The 20,811-nt window shown below is 42.4% G+C and overlaps 1 protein-coding gene across 4 annotated transcripts in view; it reads left to right on the top strand.

Moving 5' to 3' along the window:
• Positions 1–20,811, top strand: part of NAV2 (neuron navigator 2) — a 341,851-nt gene that overhangs the window by 252,756 nt on the left and 68,284 nt on the right. For all 4 annotated transcript variants that reach the window (XM_066636906.1, XM_066636923.1, XM_066636914.1 and 1 more), the window contains 4 exons: positions 7,626–7,764; positions 13,742–14,033; positions 16,523–17,225; positions 18,691–19,158. In XM_066636906.1, coding sequence (XP_066493003.1) covers positions 7,626–7,764; positions 13,742–14,033; positions 16,523–17,225; positions 18,691–19,158 — 1,602 coding nt within the window. The remainder of the gene's footprint in view (positions 1–7,625; positions 7,765–13,741; positions 14,034–16,522; positions 17,226–18,690; positions 19,159–20,811) is intronic.

The raw sequence follows: 20,811 nt of genomic DNA on the forward strand, positions 1-20,811 counted from the left end.
ACCACTTCTATTGATCCTCCTATTGGAAGTAGCACTAGAAGTAATTGATTATGACATCATCACTAGTTACTTCTGGGTTGAGAGGCTAGATGCAACATGACAAACACCAGTAAGAGGCTCAGGGTGGACAGGAGGGCTTTTTAGAGCATGCTTTGGAGCTCTGCCTACTGAACCAGGTCTTCTATCAATGTATGTTGCATTGCGTCGCTGTTCTTGCTGCTGGGTGGCAGATGTCCGCGAGTCCCACCAGTACCACCAGAAACCACCTGAAGTACCCTGGTGGTACCTGTACCACTGGTTGAGAAACACTGCATTAGGAGAAGGTCAGTGGAGAGGTATTAGGGAGGTTCAGGTTGCCGAATAGGGAACAGCTGGGAAAGAAATAGTAAAACAATCACTTTTCCAGTGCCTCCAAGCTGTGTGTATGTGCCCCTGTGGGTGTGCCTCTGATTGTAGACGGAAATGTGTAACCCAGTCAGCACATGGATTTAGCTGAGAGAAACCTCTGTAATTGTACAGCAGCACTTTTCCAGCTATTTTGATCACTGAACTGGCAGCAATCCAACCTTGCAAACTTCTTGGCAGGGCCATTATAATCGAAAGGCAGAAGCAGGAATTCCCAGGCACGCTGGCATTTCTTTGCCTATTGTACTCTGACAAAGTACTGCAGAGATTCACATCTATTGGATGTACTGCCCTGTGATACTGCTTAGCCTCATATGGGCAAGCTTATGGGCTACTCCCTGGCCCCCATCTTGTTGTTGTGAAGTAACTGAGATCTGAGCCCAGAATTCCAAATGTTGCCTTAGGGCAACTCCTGTACCCTTTCCAGGTGTGCATGGAATGACTTGAACAAGGAAATGAGATGTTTAAATCTCTACTGTGAAGAGGAAGTTGCTAAGGACAATTGATGTAATAGAAAGAGGTGTGCCAGCTGTAAGGCTACTGTAGCCTGGGGGGAAAATCCCTATTTTACCTTAATGGACTTCTTCAGTGCACTGCTGATTTTGACCAGGCAGTTAAAGATGTTAACCTTTGGTTTTTTGGGAAGCCAGGACAGTGTATACAGTTTATGGGCCTCTTCAATTATTTACTTTAGGCTGTAAACCTATGCACAGTTACTTGGGAGTAAGCCCCAGTAAACTCAGGAGAATTTATATAAGAGCAAATAAGCTTCAAATTATGCTGCTAATGATTTATATTGTGGTTGGTAACTTATGAATCACGGATAGACTCATTAGAAACATGCAATGTAAAAGAGATGGGAACAGGTAACATTTATTTATTTAAAATATTTGTGTTCCATGTTTTCTTTCCTGCAAAGGGGATACTGAAGGCAGCCAATAACTCATTAAAATAACATCATAAAATCACAAAATAGCAAAAAGGCAACATTAAACATTACACAGCACCATGAAACCTGATGTTTTCGTAAACAAGATGGATACAAACCATTGATGTTGATTGTGCTGCACTTACTCTGTGCTATATGCTTAAAATACTTACTAGAATATTACTGGAAGTAATAATCACTAATGATAAATTTTGAATCTGAAAAAGCTTTAATTTAAATCTGGGAGATTGAGAAGTTAGTCGGTTTAGTCTTGGCTGTTCTAATACAACATTAAGATAATCCCTGTGAAGTTCCTTCGGGTTTTAACAAGAATTGACAGTCACCTGTTGTAGTTAGTGTGAAATGAGAAAATTCTAGTCTCTAAAGAAAATCCTACTTCCTGTAGGGTTGGACGTTGATTCAACAGAGCTTTAAAATTTCAGCTTGTCGCTGGCATTTGAAGTGACAAGAACTGTGATTTGCTATAATTGGCCATACTGTTCAGCAATATCCAGCTTAAGATTTAGGACCAGACCCAGCTAGAATGGTGGTACAGCACGAGGCCCACAGGCTGCATGTGTCCCATGAGCCCTAGAAAAGTCCCACTGCACCTACTGCCTCTTCCTGCTTCAGTGGCTTTTTGATCTCCCTGCTGTGCCATTCCAGCTATTCCCTTGGAGAAGGAGAAACGGAAATGACACAGAAGGGAAATGAAAAAGTCCTGTTGCACCCACTGCTGCCTCCTCTTCCTCAGCCTGCTTCAGAGCCACAGAATGTGGAAGTAATTGGTGATGATGTCATCACGTCACCGTCAGTTACTTCCATGTCCGCGCACACTGGGGGTGATGCCAGGGTTTTGCGCCACCCCCATTATTAAAAGTTGGACCGCCCTGAGCTAAACAGTAAGCGCTTTTAAATCCCACACGTTTCAGTAGGGTTCTGTCATTGAAATCAGTGGTATGTCAATTGTCATGCATCATTTCCTCCTGTACATTCAGCCGGTGGTGGGCCTGGAGGGGAAGGGGGGCCAAAAGCCCTGTGCACCACATCTCCGGGCTTTTTGGGGGCAGCATGACCGCTACCACTTCCACCCGCTGTGCCACCACCGCCTGCTCTCCAGAGCTGTTCCGTGGCCAGGCAAAGCTCCACACAGCATTCCTAACTGCTTTCCGGTTTTCATCAGTACTGTTTAAGAGCACTCCTGAAGCCTCAGAAGGCTTCTGAGCAGTTAGGAACGCCACGTGAGTTTCTGTGAGGCTAGGTAAGTATCACGGGGAGGGGAGGCATGATGTGGGGGAGTGGCGGCATGTTGCAGTCTTGGTCCTGGGATGACACAGGGGCCAGATCCGTAATTGCTTACAGCAACTGCGTGCTTGAGTCTTCTGTTGATCTTCTTTCCCCTCCTGCATTGGCAGCCCTCCTGCACATGTGACATGTGTCTAAAGATGGGAGGAACCGAATCAAGCCCCCAAATTAACAAAATGAAAAATAAGGGTAATACCATGTATCCTGGGTCCTGGAGCACTAAATTGCACCCACAGTATATAGCCAACAGGGAGGCAATTTCCATTTTGTACTGGAACCAAGAACCCTGATTTTAAATGCTGACAAATGTTCTCACTTTATAGTCAAGTCATGGTGCTTTCCACGCCAGTTGACTTTTATGAAATAAGTCATGTTACCTGAGTATAAATTGAATCTCAATTTAAAATAAAACATGAATGCTTTAGCAAAATAGCAGAAAGCAGACTTCTGGAACAAAAATATCTTTAAAAAAAAGATTTTCTGTTTCCATTCAGTTTCTAAAGGATGAAATCATCCCGACCCTAAATTTTATTTTCATCATGCAGTAACATGCCCTCATTTATTCTGCGGACTGATGATACAAAGTTTTGATACAAATCCCATGCATTCATTGTATATCGTTCCTGGAATTCCTTATGCCGTTATGTCAGTATCCGGTGGAGTCCCAGATGAAAACAATGGATACAGCTATTCTCTCTTCTTTTATAGTTCAGTTAAATGGGCTTTGTGGCTTTTCTCTTCTTGGAAGAGTTTAAGCATTCTCTTTTATGCTGTGCAGTTATGCATTTACCATTCAACCCATAACTAGTTAATGTTTTAGGAAGAAAAGGGTAAGCACCTAGTCTGTAGCTGAAATGCCACATATGGCTCAGGGTACTACTTTTTTTTCTCTTTCCATCACTCTTATTTTCTTGCATTACCTACTGACATAGCCTCTGAACTTCATACTGGGCTATTTTTAGGGTCTGACCTGCTTGGAATGAGAAGTTAATATCTTGCATCCATTTCCAGATCTGTAGACCTCCTAAAAACATCTGCATTATCACTCTTGCTTGGGACATAATTTTATTAATTTCTTTGTTTTTCTTAAACATGGAGGATTTCTGTGTGGAAAAATCATAAGCGTAGTTGCACACTTGCTGATTCTTAAGCATCAAATGCAGAGAAATTATCAGCAGTAATTAACACTTGTTTGGAAAGTGTTCTGTGCAATACTGAACTTCCTTTTGCCAGGGGGTCTCATGTCTGTGTGTGTGTGTGTGACTGAATGTTTGTACACACATGGTTTTGATGTTTGCAATGCTTTCAGTAGTTGGGTGATACTAAGTTCTGTCATGATAACACTCGTCTATTTGAGAATGTAGAATTTGTATATTCCACGCACTGTTCTTACAAGTTGTCATATTGCTTTTTGAAGATACTGCATTCCTGTGGTTCGCTGCAATGAGCATGCAGAATTTAGCAACATTCATAAACAGCAGCTTTGGCATGGTAGGAATGTGATATTCTGAGTGGAAAACAATACCCTTTTGAGCAGTTGCCAGCTCAAGAACTCTTAAGTGAGGCCAGCTTTTCATTGGTATGCGACTTCTAAGCCTGTTACCGGAAATTTGCACTTGGCACATGGTTCTAACAGTTTATTCTTACCAACTTCATGGACTATTGGCATTGCTAGTGCAATGCAAAGTTGCCCTGACTGTAATTTGCTATGATCTTTGTTACAGAATTCACATGTAGGAAAATCAAAATACTCAAAGTTTGGGTGAAGCCATCATATGTACCAGTTTAGGTTTCCTGAAGACTGCCAGTGTGAGAGCAGCAGTTCCAAAACTTACCATGTTCACAGCACCCTTCTTTTGTTCAGCCTCTTATCGCAAATGTTACTATATTAACCAGCATACAGGCAATGTTCTTTTGCATTTGTTTATTAATCACTTTTTAATTCCAAACTTCTTTCAAGAGGCTCTGGGCAGCCTATCGTAAGTGATCTGCCTTGTGAAACAGATGAAAGATTATCCAAACGAGTGAGATTTTTAAGCTTCCCATGGCCCAGCTCAACTCTGTGCGTCATGGCACTTAAGGCCTCTAGGGTGCTGCAGGATGTCCGCAATTAACCTTTTCTTCCTGTGTGTGCACGCGCACACGTGTATGTGTATTTGTAAGATAGATAAACAGTTTAAATGTATTTGCCCCAGTTATTAATAGTAATCAATATTAATCAATAATATTAATATCAATCAATTGCTCAATCAATATCATCAATATATCTAAAATGCTCTTCATAATATATTGGCAAGAAGCCATTTTAATTCTGTACTGGTTAATGCCAATATTCTTTTTTTCTTTTCTTGAGACCTGCCATCATTGTGAACATATGTTTTGAAAGAGCTCTGGGTTGGGTTCCAGACCCCATTCAAAATGATGGTTTTGGAATACTTGACATAGGATGCTTCAAGTACTTAGGGTCCCAGCAACAGTTGAAATATGGATTACATGTCTCTGTGGTGCCATTCTGCCTTTTTAAAGGCTGTGTTGTTTCAGGAGACATTGGTGGCCCTTGCGAATTTGAAGGGATTTTTTCTTTTGTTGCTTGAATACATTATTTTTGGTACTGGTTTTTTTAATTCATCCTGCTGGATAAATGATTGGGGGGGTGGGTGTTGGATGGAGGGTGTTATGTTTCTTGTTTTATTATGTATTTGGTTTTAACATGGTTAGCCATCTCACTGAGCCTTTGGATCAAAAGGTGAGATATAAAACTGAAATGCATAAAGAAATTTTGTTGTGTATCTATAAATGAACTTTTTAGTGCACTGTAGGGCAAGTGGGAGAGTACAGTGATGATGTCACCTCATAGGAGGAACATGATGGAACATGATTTAGAAATTAGGAACAGTGCACATGAACTAGACTTTAAGTGCCATTAAAACTGGCAAAAATTCCTTGAAGGATGTTATGTTTTGGGCATGTCTGTTCCTGCTGTTCATTATATATTGTGCCCCAAATATATTGTTGATGTCTGGACCGGTCCCTAATACATGTGCAGTAATTTTTTAATTCTCTGAAGACATTAAAAATATTAAATTCTTGTTTGCGCATCTCTCTTTAACATTTGAGTGTCAGCTTTATCAATTGCAGCTTTAACATCACACACATTATATACCGTAGTTGTTTTCTGTGTTTGACTTGTATCTTTACGGTTAGAGGGCAAACAATTGAGTTTCTTGCTTGGAGACACAAGTCTTGGAATAGTAACTCCTTTTTTTATTGCTTCGTAGGGCCATGTGTAACAGTTGGCAAGATTATTTTCTAGTTGAAGGATATAATCACTCATTGGTTGAAACTTTGAAAACTGAAGCCAGCTGGCAGCTTGTGAATGAATTTCTGCTTCCCCAGTCCCCACCCCGGACTGGAACCGATACAGCATATCTCAGTACTGAGAGGTTGATGAAAGGACACATCAACCTGTCAGGTACACTTAAGACGAGCTCCCAGTAGTTTGCACAGAAATACATTTTTGGGGGTTTGGTATATGAGATCATTTTCCTCTTTAAGTCCGCGAAGATTTGCTTCATCTGTAATCTGCCTTTTTCTGAACCATGCCTCTTTGCTTCTCAAGAAGCACTTCGTGCATTATGTGTTTTCTTACACAGAAGTGCTTTCTATGTGCAAAAATCTTAAACTGTCATGTAGATAATTGCACGGATCAGTGTTCTGTTGCATGTATGCACAGCAAATGCACACATGGTATGCAAGTTGCACAGCATAGTTGATACGTGGGTTTCGTGCCTTTCCTTAAGAGTACCTCGTGTTGTGAAATTTTCCTGAACTACTTCTTAAGTATCAAACTAATGGACACTATAATATCACAGGTACTGTAACTGCAAATTAATTTTCAAAATAATTTTCTAATTTCAAATTAGCCTAATAAAGGGAACTGGCAGAACTCACTGTACCAGAGCCAGTTTTGATCAACACTGTTGGACATGGATTAGGAAATTAAGGGCCCAATCCCATCCAATTTTCCAGTGCCAGTGCAGCTGTATCCATTGGGCATGTACTGCATTCTGTGGTGGAGAGGTAGTTACAGAGGCCTCCTCAAGGTATGGGAAAAGTTGTTCCCTTACCTCAGGGCTGCATTGCAGCTGCACTGGTGCTGGAAAGTTGGATAGGATTGGGCCCGAAGGGAGCAATCCTAACCAACTTTCCAGCACTGACCTAGCTACAATGCAACCTCAGGTTAAGGTAACAAACATGCCCTTACCTTGAGGAGGCCCCCTTGACTGCCTCACCACAGCAGGATGCAGTGCACACTACATTGACACAGCTATGTCAGTGCTAGAAAGTTGGTTAGGATTGCGCCCTAAGACGGACAAAGTAGGCCTATCTAACTTTCCAGGGCCGATGTCGCTATGCCAGTGGGGTGCACACTGCACCAATGGGGCACCCACTGCATTCTTCGGTTTGGGTTGCAGTCATGGATGCCTCCTCAAGGTAAGGAGAACAAGGTAAGGCTGGCCCTGGGATTCTGGTTTCAGGTTTCCAGACTTTCACTGTTGCCTCAGATCCATGGTGTGGCTAGGGGAAGGTCTTTCCTTTCCCCTTCTCTAAAATGAGAATAATAATCACCTGTCTCAAAGAACTGAAGTATTGGCAGATGCAGTAAGCCACCATAAAATACTTTAGGATATGTCAGAATACTATAGGAACATTCTGAGATTTGAGCAGTTTGTTTCATAATAATAATTATGTAGGAATTATCTAAAGTCAAGTCACTTGGGAATGTTCTCTGGTCTCTCAGAGGGAGGTGCAAGACATCTCTCAAACATGTTTGAACATGTTAATAATGGTTTAAAATGAATATTTGCTTGGCAATTCTAAGAGTTTCTTTAAATCCCTTTTGTCTCCTTTGCTCCTTTGTGTCTGTGGCGATCATTAATCAAGTTATGAATTTTTTATGCTTTTTCGTTTCGTTTTGTTTCTTCAGCTGGGATGATAGCAGTTCAGTCAGCAGTGGAATCAGCGACACCATTGATAATCTCAGCACTGATGACATAAACACCAGCTCCTCCATCAGCTCCTATGCCAACACACCTGCATCTTCTCGAAAGAACTTAGATTCTCAGGTGAGCTTCCTTTTCAGTTTCAGACACATGAAAATCATTAGTTTCTCTAATCACCAAGATGGTCTGCCTCAAAAGTCCATGAGCATGCCATTTTGTTGCTTGTACCGAAAGAGAATTAAATACTTGCAGGACTTTAAAGCAAGTATGCTGTATATTTGCTGACTTCAGTGGGCTGCAGATGTACGTATGGCCAGGGCTTCAACAAGAAATTGTTGATGCCAGGCTTGTTGGGTTAATCCTAGGTGGTTTACAGAAAAAGTATGTACAAAATCCCCTCCTCTGTGTACATGTTCTTAAACATTTGTTTTATTTTGAACCCAAGATTTGTGTTACATTTTATCCCCAAGAAAAAGTTTTGTAGAGAGATGCAAAAAACTGAACAGTTTTCCGTCTGTGTAAGAGTGACTGGAAATGATGAAGAAGAAGTGGCATGTAGTCATATAGAACACAGAAGCTGTGCTCCAGAAATACTGACCTGAGTTGTACAGGCAGCGTGAGCATTTCTGAAAGCTAGCAACTGTTTTTGTTTTCTTCATTAATAAAAGTTGCAGTCCTCGGGATTCCAGAGCAGTGGCCTGGTTTGGCTCCAGGTACTAATTTCTGCATGAGATTCTGCAGCAGACTGACAGTTCTGCCAGTGGGTTGTATTTGTTTGGCTTCCAAACTGCTAGTCACGTGTCTGCAGGACTGAATTAGTTCATGAGTTTTGTCAGACTCAGGGGCCCAAACCTGTCTAACTTTCCAGTGCTGTTGCGGCTGTGCCAATGGGGCATGCACTGCATCCTGCGGTGGGGGAGGGCAGTTATAGAGACCTCTTCAAGATAAGGGACGATTTGTTGGACACCGGGGTGGAATGCAGGCCTGCAATGTAAAGAGTAGGTATTGTTATGCTTGAGGCAGGCCTGTGAGTAAGAGTGCCCTGGAGGCTCCACCAGTGCTGGTTGAGCTCTGCTCCAATGAGGGCTGTCTTCTTCCCATTGGTTTCATTGGCATCAAAGCACTTCAGTGTTGTTCTCTCTTTGTTAGGCTGCTTCATACAATAAGCTGAGAAAGCATATTTTTTTCCCCTGGGAGTGCATGTCAGGTCAGCTGTGGCCTGTTGGAAATAGTGTGAGCTTCACTGGGTGTCTGGCTAGAGTGGAATGCATTTAATAAAGAAATAAAATTGAAATTAAACCTGCCTTGCACATGGTTTGAAACTAACATTTTTAGTATCTGCAGCACTGTACGCTCTTAACAGAACATGGAATAGCTGATCGTCACCTCAAATCTGTTTTGGTAAATTATTTTCCCAGATATTTGGTAAATAGATTGGGCCCAAGTAGAGACACTTAGAACCCAATCCTGTGGTCCACGGCACGGCTCCGTAAGGCACGTTTGCGGGGCTCACCACTGGGCTCCCGCTGTTGCTAGCCCAGTGTCGGCCGGTGTCCCAGGTTCCGTGGCTAGGCAGTCTCCTGGACTGCCAGGCTGCGGAACGGGAGGTGGGGGCGTGGGGGAGGCGTTCCAGGGAGGGGGAGGCCAGTGTGGGCGGGCGGGAGGCATGTCGGAGGAAGGGAGAGAGGCGGATCCGCAGAGCTGTGAAGTGCAGGATCCGGGGCGCTTGTGCAGGGCTGCGTGCCCTACACGAGCACCTTTACTTTAGCGCTGACCTAAAGAGAGTAGCCCCATTACTACTAGCGCTAAAGAGAGTAGCCCCATTGCAGGGCTGCTTCCCTTACTTGGGGGAAGGGGACGAAAGTCCCCTTCTCCCGAGGAGCCTCCCGCAGTAGTGCAGGAGGTTCAGGATTCAGTGGCAGCCCTCCGCAGAGCCTGGGCGCTGCGGGCAGCTCAGGATTAGGCTGTTAGTTGGCAGTGACTGCAAACCAGAACCTGAACATTCAGTATCATTTCATTTCAGATCAGATATGGGTTCCTGCAGTCTCAGATCTAGTCTAAATTGGATTTGAGGATCTGGACGAGACAGACCCGTGTTAAAAATATAGCATACTGGCCATCACCTCTATATTTCTCTCTGTTGGTGATTTGCAGTTTCTTGGTTTAACGTGGCACGGCAACTGTTAGGTGCTGAGTTTTAAAAGGGGGAAAAAAAACCCCATGTATATTTGACTTTAATAACTAACAGATGTTCTTTTTCATTTGACACTGGAAACGTATAATATACTATTCATTAAGGAACAGAATTTTAATTAAGTTCACATAAAAGCTGAAAGATTATTACACTTTCAGCGGAAATGTAAACGTGTGCTGCTTAACGAGACGTATGATAATTTTTCAAGATTGCATGTAGTGACAAGTTGTCTATTTTTTGGCAAGCATCTTACAAGAAGAGTGTATTTAATGTCTGTAGGTGGCATTCAAGGAGCTTTCAGTTTTTTTGACCAAGAGATCCAAACCCAATAGAGAAGTTTAATCAGCATACAATTGGGGAAGTTTTCAGTAATTTTCTGAGCTGTGTTGTGGAATCTCTTTTCTTGTTGCTTTCACTCTTCTTTTTGTTCTGCAGCTGACATATTCTGTAAAGTGGATCAAATTTTTAAAAACCTCTCCTTAAAGATTATGTTGTGGAAGGCAGTGTGCCCATTCTTTCTAACAGATTCTCGTTGGTCAATATTTCTATGTAGTTATTACTTCCCAAAAAATGGAACCTGAAACTATTTTAATAGCAGGTTTAATATAACAGTAGATTTGCCATGAAGTGTTACATCGCCTTGAGTACTCTGATGCAAGCCTGTTATTACTCTTTGTTCTTCTGCCATAAAGTATATAGTTGTGTCTGCATTAAAAAGTTTTGCCTCTGGTTCTATATCAGACTTTTCATGTGTGTTTGAAATCGCTAGAGCCAAGCTCTGCTCTGAACTTGATGACGTGTGCTGAGGTTTTGAAGCACTCTTTATAGTGAAAGATATAAAAAGCGATGTGTGCAGCTCCTGTTTTCCCCCACACAAACCTCTTGTTTGAGAGGCTGAAAATAAAATTGGGGTGACTTTCCGTGAAGATACAGTGCTGTTGAGAGAGGCATGAGCTCCTTCCTGATCACTAGCCTCAGTCTAGATATCAGTGGTGGACCTAGAGCAGGGGCAGGGGGAACAAAAGCCCTGAGTGTCACACTTACCTTTACTGCTAGATATTGCTAAACAGGTTTCCCCTTGTATCTGCAGGTTCCATATCCACAGTTCACCTCTCTTTATTTACAATGCTTTGCAAAAGGCAGCTTCTTTCCCCTTTTGCTCTGGAACGCTTTGGAACAAACAAGCGAGAATCTACACTCATATCTACTAGGAACACTAGAGGAAGCCACAGTGAGAATGCTAACAGGTGTGTGTAGCGTTCTCACTGTGCCTGCTTCCTCTGCTGTCTACTTCCTTTTAGTGTTCTCATGCTTGCCTCCCCTAGCAGTGACGGACCTCCCCAGCCCCACGCCCCAGGGCAAAGGTCTGTGATGGTGCCCCCTGTAGGACGTCACTGCCCCCCGCATGCAAATCCACCTCACCCCCCACTTACCTGGAGCTCACGGAGCCTCACGCGACTCCAGGCACGTTGGGGAAATTTCTCTGAGGTTCCTTGATGCTTTAAACTGTGCTTTCAAAAAACCAGAAGCACAGTTTCCGACCCCATCAGGAGCCTCAGAGAGGCTTCCATGGGGCCCAAAAGGAGCATGAGGCTTTGCGCCCGGGGCATTTGCCCCATAGAATGAGTGGGAAGTTTGCCACTGTCCCCTAGTGTTTAGCAGCAAGGAGTCTAGTTTTTTGCTGTTTGCTTCCTTTTCCAAAGCAAAAGGAAGAAAAAGCTTCCATTTGCAAAGCATTTGGAACTATGAGATATTTGCAACTGTGAGATACAGGAAGCTGAACTAGATGGGCCTTTGGCCTGATCCAGCGGGGCTCTTCTTATGTTCTTATTTGCAAATGAAGAGAGGTGAGTCCTGAGCAGGTCTGGGAGTGGGAAATTTGAATAAGCCTTGCTACTATCTGTTATTTTGGGTATCCGAAGGAGCAGCATGAAAGTATACCCTGTGGATACTGGGAGGGATGAACAACTGTATTTAATCTGGATCAGGCAATATGTTAAAAATTCCATTTGTTATAACAGGAGGAGTCTATGTTCTTTCTCATTTGTGTTAATTCATACTTGTTGGTTAGTGGAGTGAACATACTATTTATTTACTTATATATAATGCCTATCAATGTATGACAGTGTTCTTAGTGTGAAAAAATAGGTCTCTGCCCTGAGGGGCTTACAGTCTGGGTATTGAAGTAACAGAGGATAGGAAGGGGGTTTGGAAGCAAGGGTATAAAGGGAAAGGATATGCAGTTATTTCCATTACAAGTACTTAAGCTTACTTATAGAAGGGAATTACCAGCCCATTGATATTTATCTTGTATTAAGTGAATTTACATATTCATTAGCCATAGGAGCTCTCTCCAAGAAATAAATGTAATTCTTTTGTGGTTGCTTATTTTTAAAACTGCAGCTCTGTTAGGTGGGCCAGGAAACCTCAAATTTTATTCTTTTGAAAAATCAAGCAAAATCCATGCTTTTAGTTCTTTTATGCATTTGGAAGTAGAAGATACATGGACTTCTCACTTTGTAGTGAGATTTCAATTGCTGCACAGGTTAAAACTATACTTCTCTTGAAAATTCTCTGGGGGAAATTTCTGCAAATCTCCTGGATCACATTAACATCACATTATACTAATAAATGATGTAAGAAACGTGTTAGCTCTAAAAAACTGTAAATTTGCAAGTTCGCAATTGATTTCAACCTCCATTAAGTTGTAAGCAATATTGAAAGATTAGTCTGTCAGTAAGTCCTCCTGTGGTTTCCATTATTATTATTATTATTATTATTATTATTATTATTATTATACACCAACTTTGACATACTCAATTGAAGAGTGAACTTTCCCCTGTAACTCATAAAAGTTTTAAGTGCATGCTTACAAGGTTAAAAAGCTAACCAAAGACTGTTTGATGAATCAAAGCACGTCACAGTTTATTTATGTGAGGGTTCAGTGTTTATTTATTTTTAATGTTTAATTTGTTTATATAAACATAACCCACCACTGAGTGTAGAAAACAAGGCAGGAAACAAATAGTGTACAAAGCTAGGGATTCCCCCCTCCTGCTGCTTGCCTGAGATTTTAGGTTCCCATCTGTGTAGCAGGTTCACAGTTTTTTCAGCTATTTTTGGCATTTGTAGCTGTCAGTCTCTCTGTGTGGGATTTGAATTACAAATTGTTTCAGATGAATAATGAAGCCAATGGAAGTGAAACAAAAGAATTCAGATAAGGAATACAGCCTGGCCAAGGGCCCCTCCCCACAGCCACCATGGGTCAGAAAAATTAGCATTGTACTTGACTAATCCAAACCACTGACATAAGTATGAAGAAAAGACAGGGAAATTTAATTATGATTAAATAAATACAAAGTTTTAAAAGTGGTTCTGGGTAATCACAAATTTAAATTTAGTCAGCAGGAGTTGCAAAGTGTTGCCAGTTCTGAAAAATCTCACCTCGAACTGATGATAAACTTAGTGTGAGGCTGAAAACAAAAAAAAAAACACACTCCATTATCTCTCCCAGTCTTGCAAAAAGCTGCCTCTTCATGCTCCACAGATCAAATGTGGAGCAAAGCCATAGGAAGGCAGAGAGAACAAAGGAAAAGCTCAGAACACACATTTGAAGTGAGTTTATGCCTTGCCGTGAAAGGTATTCTGTAGAACTCAGGGAAGCTTTCAAGATGAGTTATTTTATTTCTAGTCTTCATGGATCCTGTTTTATGTTTTTGCATATTTAGTGTCTTTGTCTTTAAATTATTAGAAATTAAGTAGAGGTGATATGATTCAGCTTGATCATTTGGGGATTTTATGACGTCTAGAAATTTGCAAGACAGCATAGGAGAAATCTAAGTTTTGGGTCCTGACAGAAGAAAGAAAGTTCACTGTAGAAGTTGATGATTTTCTGTTTCTCTTCAGACTGATGCTGAAAAGCATTCCCAGGTAGAGAGGAATTCCTTGTGGTCTGGTGATGAAATTAAGAAATCTGATGGAGGCTCAGACAGTGGTGTAAAGATGGAGCCTGGATCTAAATGGAGGCGAAATCCTTCTGATGTGTCTGATGAATCTGATAAAAGCACTTCTGGGAGGAAGAACACAGTCATTTCGCAAACAGGTTCCTGGAGACGGGGCATGTCTGCTCAGGTTGGCATTACCACACCGAGGACTAAAACGTCAGCCACCTCAGGAACTTTGAAGACACCTGGAACAGGTGAGGAATGCACAGCCAAGAGGCGAGCAATGCAGGCCAAGAGTTGATGCTGCATGGAGAAAAATTTCCCCTGAACTATCAGGATTTCAGCTGCATTTTGTTCTGCACTTGTCTTTGATGGCAGACACAGCAATAAATCTCTCCCTGTACTCAGTTAGGAAGAATTTGCCGGTACTGATGTAGACTTAATATTCCCTACATGTTTGGGCTATTATATGCGTCTTGAACAAGTGTTGACTAAGCGACTTGTATTTCTTGAAAGCATATAAAAATCTGAAGGAGCATTTAGCTGAAGCTAGCAGAATTCTTTTAAAAAAGAGTAAAGCAATCTATGTCTCTTTTTAATTAAAAAAAAAAGCATACCGTGCACCAGATCCTCCCTGCTGTGATAACAAATTTGTTCCAGGAAATCTCTTAACACTATATCCTGTTGCAATCTAATTACAATAAGAGAAGATGCAGTGCACAGTAACTTTAGCACAGTGCAAAATAATTGACAGCCCGATCCTAATCTGTGCTGGAATGGGGAGCCTGGCTGTCCTGCCCCATACCCATCGTGGGGTTGGGGCTAGTTGCGGCTTAGCCAGGAGAAAGGGAAATTCATTCCCCTTACACTGGGTAATGCTGCAGCTGCCCCAATGGGGCTACTGGAATCTACACCACCTAAAAAGGTGATGCAGATCCGAACAGCCTGGAGCTGCTCCGGCCCCAACCCCTCAATCAACCATGGCCCACCCACAGGCCTATCTTTCTCCCCCCGACCTCGAACATCTCCTTCCTGCCTTCCTCTTGCATCCCCCAGACCCCAGTCCTAGTCTAACTCAGCCAGTGCAGGCTTACCTTTTGCACCGGCCCCATGGGGCTTGGACCAGCCTCCCTCCTCACTCGGTGGCATGTTTGCGACACCTTTAGGCTGGCGCAAGGGACTTGCGCTGTCCCATCTCCATTTGTGGTTTGCACCCTGAATGTATGAAGTCGTAGTCCATTTTAGCTCACTGTTGTCTATACTCAGCCCTACAGTGACCTTCTGCAGCAAAAGCATGTTTTCTATTGTCCCTTTTCAGTTCTTTAGTTCATTGCCTTAGCAAGAAAAAATGAACCTTTTTCTCATCCCACTTGGCAGGATAGTGGCAAATCTTAACCAAGGATTACAGACTCAGCAAACTAATGGAGAATAGCTCTTCTTCTGTTCCACTTAGGAATGGGAGAGAGCTATCCACTCCCTGCCTCTGTCCTGTCTTATCTACATTAAGACAGGATCCCAGTGGGTGGTTGTGGAAGTAGAGGATTTCTGGAGCAACTTTTTTTTTTTTTAACTTTTGGGAAAGGTGAATCTATTTTCAACAGAACAGAAGAGGCTGCCACTAGGAAAGTGGTCTTTCCTCCTCCCCCGGCTTACTGTGTTCCCCTAAAAACCGTCTCCTTGCAGCATCTCCAGTCACTAATGAATAGGATCAAATTGAGTCTTTTCCCCCAATGATTAGTGATGCAGCTGTCTGGATCTCTGTTATAGGCTCTGGGGAGAGGAGGGCTTTGCCATACCACTTCACTACTAGGTTACATAACTAGAACATCCATAGGTCACCGAGAACTTGCAGTGGATAACACACATATCCCTTCTACAAGTTATTTACTGCACAATTTTTTGCACTATAGATCCATGGAGGCTCCTCAGATCACTTTTAATTTTTTTTAATCTTGATATATGTTTAATGCAAACCAAGCATGTGAAACCTTCTGCAGATGCATTATGTTTTCAAACATATTTATCCCTCTTTTGCACTCTTGCTTAGCAATTTGAAAACCTACTTAGAAGCCATGAACTTTAGTAGTCAAGATGCTTTCTTTTTTGATTCTCTATATTATTATTTAAAAGTCTGTGAAAGTGATCGATTAAAAATATATTTATCCCTCATCACTTGTTGCATACCAATCTACCCACACGTTTTAAAACAGGAACCGGATCTGGGATTTGGGCAAAGTCCTCCATTCTGTGAGTGGAGCTTACTGTTCCATCTCCACACTGCGTGTATTCTCAGTAGATCTGATCATCGGGATGCTCTGGACAGTCGCATCTGCCCGGATGTCCTGTTGCACAGCCTTCTGGGATGCCAGGCAACAGACCCAACTGTCAAGTGTCCCAGTGCCCAGATTTACTGATAATACATACGGTGTGGCGGTGGAATGATAAGCTCCGGTCCAAATAGGAACCGCTTTTTGATGGACAGTGATCATGGGTTTGGCGATTACTGCTCTAAAACATAGTAGATATTGTCTTCTGACACACCTTTTGTATACTACTCTTGATTGTGTAACTTTTTTAAGATAAGCATGATCAAAATACACTCTTGTGCCTTATGCAACACTCTGGTGAGCACTTTTGCCTTGTGCAACTCTCTTTTGTTTATTCTCTTTCTGACTTCTTTGCACTTTCTTCGTATAATGTTTGAAGAAGTGATGTGTTGGAACTTGTTCTCCTGTTTTTGTAGGGAAAACCGATGATGCCAAGGTGTCAGAAAAGGGTAGAATTTCTCCAAAATCTGGACACATTAAACGTTCCCCATCAGATGCAGGACGTAGCAGTGGTGATGAATCCAAAAAACCTCTTGCAAATAACTCTAGACCTGCCACTACTAATACAAATACATTTGGATTTAAAAAACAGAGTGGGTCAACTGTAGGCATGACCATGATAACAGCCAGTGGTGCAACTATTACCAGCAGATCAGCTACTCTGGGCAAAATCCCCAAGTCGTCCGGACTTATGGGTAGGTCCACTGGTCGGAAGACCAGTGTTGATGGCTCACAAAATCAAGATGATGGCTACTTAGCCATTAGTACCCGAACCAATCTTCAGTACCGGAGTTTACCCAGGCCCAGCAAATCTAGCAGCAGAAGTGGAGCTGGCAACAGATCTAGCACCAGCAGCATAGACTCCAACATAAGCAGCAAGTCCGCAGGCTTGCCTGTCCCTAAAATGAGAGAGCCAACCAAAGTTGCCCTCGGAAGCTCTCTGCCGGGTTTAATCAACCAGACAGATAAGGAGAAAGGGATCTCATCAGACAATGAAAGTGTGGTTTCGTGTAATTCCGTAAAAGTGAACCCTGCGTGTCAGACGGCTTCCAGTCCATCCCAAAGTGCCCACCAGCAAGGAGTCAAGTACCCAGATGTGGCCTCACCCACTTTGCGCAGGTATGTAATATGCCTCTTTGTGACAGTGCTTTAACTAGAGTTGAAAAACTGGGGTGAATGTTTATGTAGATCAGGGGTGTCAAATTCGTTTCGCGCAGTGGGCCAGATAGCATTTATGACACCTGCAAAGAGCTGGAAGTGATATAATTAGGCAGGAAGTGTTAAACAAGTCATAACTAGAAATAAGCACTTTTTTCTTACTTAGGAACACATTAGCTGCAAATGACAGAAGAGAAAATACTCAAAATCTTGATCATATTTTGTGCCTGTACTGTAGGTGTACTTGCTGTCAACAGCCCCCCCCCCCCCGCCTTGTTATAGAGCAGGGGTGTCCAAACATTTTGGTAGGAGGGCTACATCACCTCTCTGACACTCTGTTGGGGGCTGGGGGAAAAAAGAATTAATTTACATTAAAATTTAAATAAATTTATATAAATGAATATATTAGAGATGGAACTTATATGAATGAAGGAAGGTCTTGCAATAGCTTAAGGCCTATAAAAGGCTTTGCATAGAGCAAGTCTATTCTTTCCTTCACTGGCGCTGCTGCATCATAGACATGAAACAGAAAGCAGTGGAGGGAGCCCTCGTCCCACAGCTCATGCAAGAGGTCAAACAGTCACTCTCACACTAAGAGCAGTTGCATCGGGCCAGCACAGGCTCCAACAAGTCTCTGGAGGGCCACAGGCTCATTGGGTACTGGGGGCTCCCTATGGGCCAGATTGGGAGTCCCCGAGGACCGCAGGTGGCCCCCGGACTGGACTTTGGGCACCCCTGTTATAGAGCATTGTTGGCTCGCCCCAGCATGATTGTAGGAAGAAGTGCATGGTACTTCTCATGTGAAAAACTTGCAGGTGAGATATGAATGTGTATGTATATATTTTCACAACTGGAAAATAAAAAAGCAGGTTCAAAGAATTCTGGGGAGACTTTTGGGGGCCCGATCTTATCAACTTCCCAGCACTGGTGCAGCCACAATGCAGCCCCAAGGTAAGGGAACAAATGTTCCCATGCCTTTAAGAGGCCTCTACGACTGCCTCCCCACCACAGGATGCAGGGCACACCCCATTGGCACAGCTGCACTGGGACTAGAAAATTGGATAGGATTGGGCCCTCGATTATCTGTTTAAGGTGACAAATAGAGCTAAATTGGACAAATAAACAGGAAAAAGGGAAACACGCCATGCTTAATTTAGATACAGATTCACATATTACATCTCAGCACAGCGATACACATTTTTTCAGCTCATGACAGCAGACTGTAATGGATTGCTGGGTGTTTTTAGTGTGGGTCAGAGCAATATAATCTCTAATGTGTCTTGACTAAACCAGAGAACATCCTCTTTTAGATGGCAGACCTTTTTACATAACCAGATGAAATGTTATAGAACTCAAGTATCATCTATTCAATTTCATGATTTTCAGTACATTTTCTGATTTTCTCTTTTCCTCCCTCCACCTCTAGACTTTTTGGTGGAAAGCCAAGTAAGCAAGCTCCCATCACGACAGCAGAAAGCATGAAAAATTCAGTGGTCATCTCCAACCCACACGCAACCATGAACCAACAAGGGAACCTGGATTCTCCTTCTGGAAGTGGCATATTGAGCAGTGGTGGTAGTAGTCCCCTTTACAGTAAAAACACAGACATGAACCAGTCTCCATTGGCATCTAGTCCCAGTTCAGCTCATTCAGCTCCTTCTAACAGCTTAACCTGGGGTACTAATGCCAGTAGTTCTTCAGCCATTAGTAAGGACGGCATTGCGTACCAGTCTGTCAGCAGCCTGCACACCAGTTGTGAATCCATTGATATCTCTCTCAGCAGTGGAGGTGGGCTGAGTCATAACTCTTCAAGTGGCCTGATTGCAGCTTCCAAAGATGACTCCTTGACGCCCTTTGTTAGAACCAACAGTGTTAAGACAACATTGTCAGAAAGGTGAGAGAAATTTTTCAGAAAATGTGTATTTATTTATTTATTTATTTATTTGATTTACTCTGGGATTTGGTTTGTGATTTGTATAACCAATAACCCAGTCCTAAACATGTTTATCTGGTAATAAGTCCCATTGAAATGTAAGTGATATTCAAGATTACAGTCTGATATAATTATTACCGTTCAAAGTGACATTCCTTTGAAGTAAATGGGGTCTGACAGAGAAATATTCTTGCTTTGGGGTAAGCACTGACTAATTTAAAATTTTTTTATGATGGGTAGCCACCATCATAGCACGTACCCTTTTAATAATGAACATCTGATGACTGCAGGATCTTAAACATTTGACATGGCGGGAAAATTGCATTTTCCTTTTCCGCAACTTCTGAAGTTGTTTTGGGAAGCATCTCATTAACCCCAACCCGTTGTCAAACTCACATTTCTTGGCTAGCATCCCTACACTTCACATTAGACCGAAACCCGGAGTATTTCCAGGCCGCTAGACTTTCATGATGAAGGAAAACATGAATAAGCCAGGCTAAAACAAAGTCTGCCACATGCAAGTGAGAACTGCAGCACAGAAGAGGTTTCCTCATAGCCACGGAATGTGGGAACTATGAGCAACATTTGTTATTCCCTGTTGAGCTACACTGAAGACTGTCAACCATACCAGACATCCCATTCTGCTACTTCTAGTTCCCAGGCAGTATTACAACAGCATGTAACCATTTTCCAATACTTGCCTAAAGGAGACAGCAGAGTCTGCAATTAGGTAGAGGTTAAGACTCGAGAACTGGTCTAGTGTCTGCGAAATGTGGTGAGAATGCTGTGAGTTGAGAAGGCTGCAGTTCAGATCTTACCTCAGCCATAAACTGAGTGGGGGATGTTAGGCATCACTTCCTTTCAAACCTAGCCCTCCATTTTCAACATTAAGACAGTAATACTGGCCTATTGTTATAGAGCTCATTGATGCAATGTATGAGAAATACAATACTGTTACCTGTTTTTCCCCATTGGACCCAGATAAACTCTTTGGCACATTCTAAGCAAGCAGGTATAACTTTATCTAACGTCATTCATTTCTGTGTGGTGCTTTTGTTAGCAAAAGTGATTTGTATTTTACTTACAATACAAGTGAGTTGATGTTACTTCCTATCATTGTGAACTGGTGGGTGGCTGGGTTCTAATTAAAAGGTGTGGGTTATCAGATGCTAAGCAAGGACAAAATTACTAAGAAACACTGATACAAAATGCATTTATTCTTCTGTTTAATATTTTTCTTGAAAGTGAAGTATTATTGGCAGTATTATGGGCAGGAGGTCTGGTGTAGAGGATCTAGGGTAGAGCCTCCGTCTGCCTGAAGATAACATCCACAAGGTCGCCAGTTTGAGGCCACCGGCACCGTGCGACCTTGAAGCAGCTGACAAGCTGAAGCCGAGCCATTCCATCTGCTCTGAGCGTGGGAGGATGGAGGCCAGAATGTGAAGCCAGATCGGAACGAAACACCTTGAGTGTAGTGGTTCTTGAAAGAAAGAACCTTCTTTCAAATTGTAAAAATCCCTATTTAATAAGGGATTTAAATAAAAAGCCTGCCTATGTAAACCGCCTTGAATAAAGACCAAGAAAGGCGGTATATAAATACCTGTTGTTGTTGTT

This window comes from Tiliqua scincoides, chromosome 1 (genome assembly GCF_035046505.1).
Source record: "Tiliqua scincoides isolate rTilSci1 chromosome 1, rTilSci1.hap2, whole genome shotgun sequence".
Lineage (NCBI taxonomy): Eukaryota > Metazoa > Chordata > Lepidosauria > Squamata > Scincidae > Tiliqua > Tiliqua scincoides.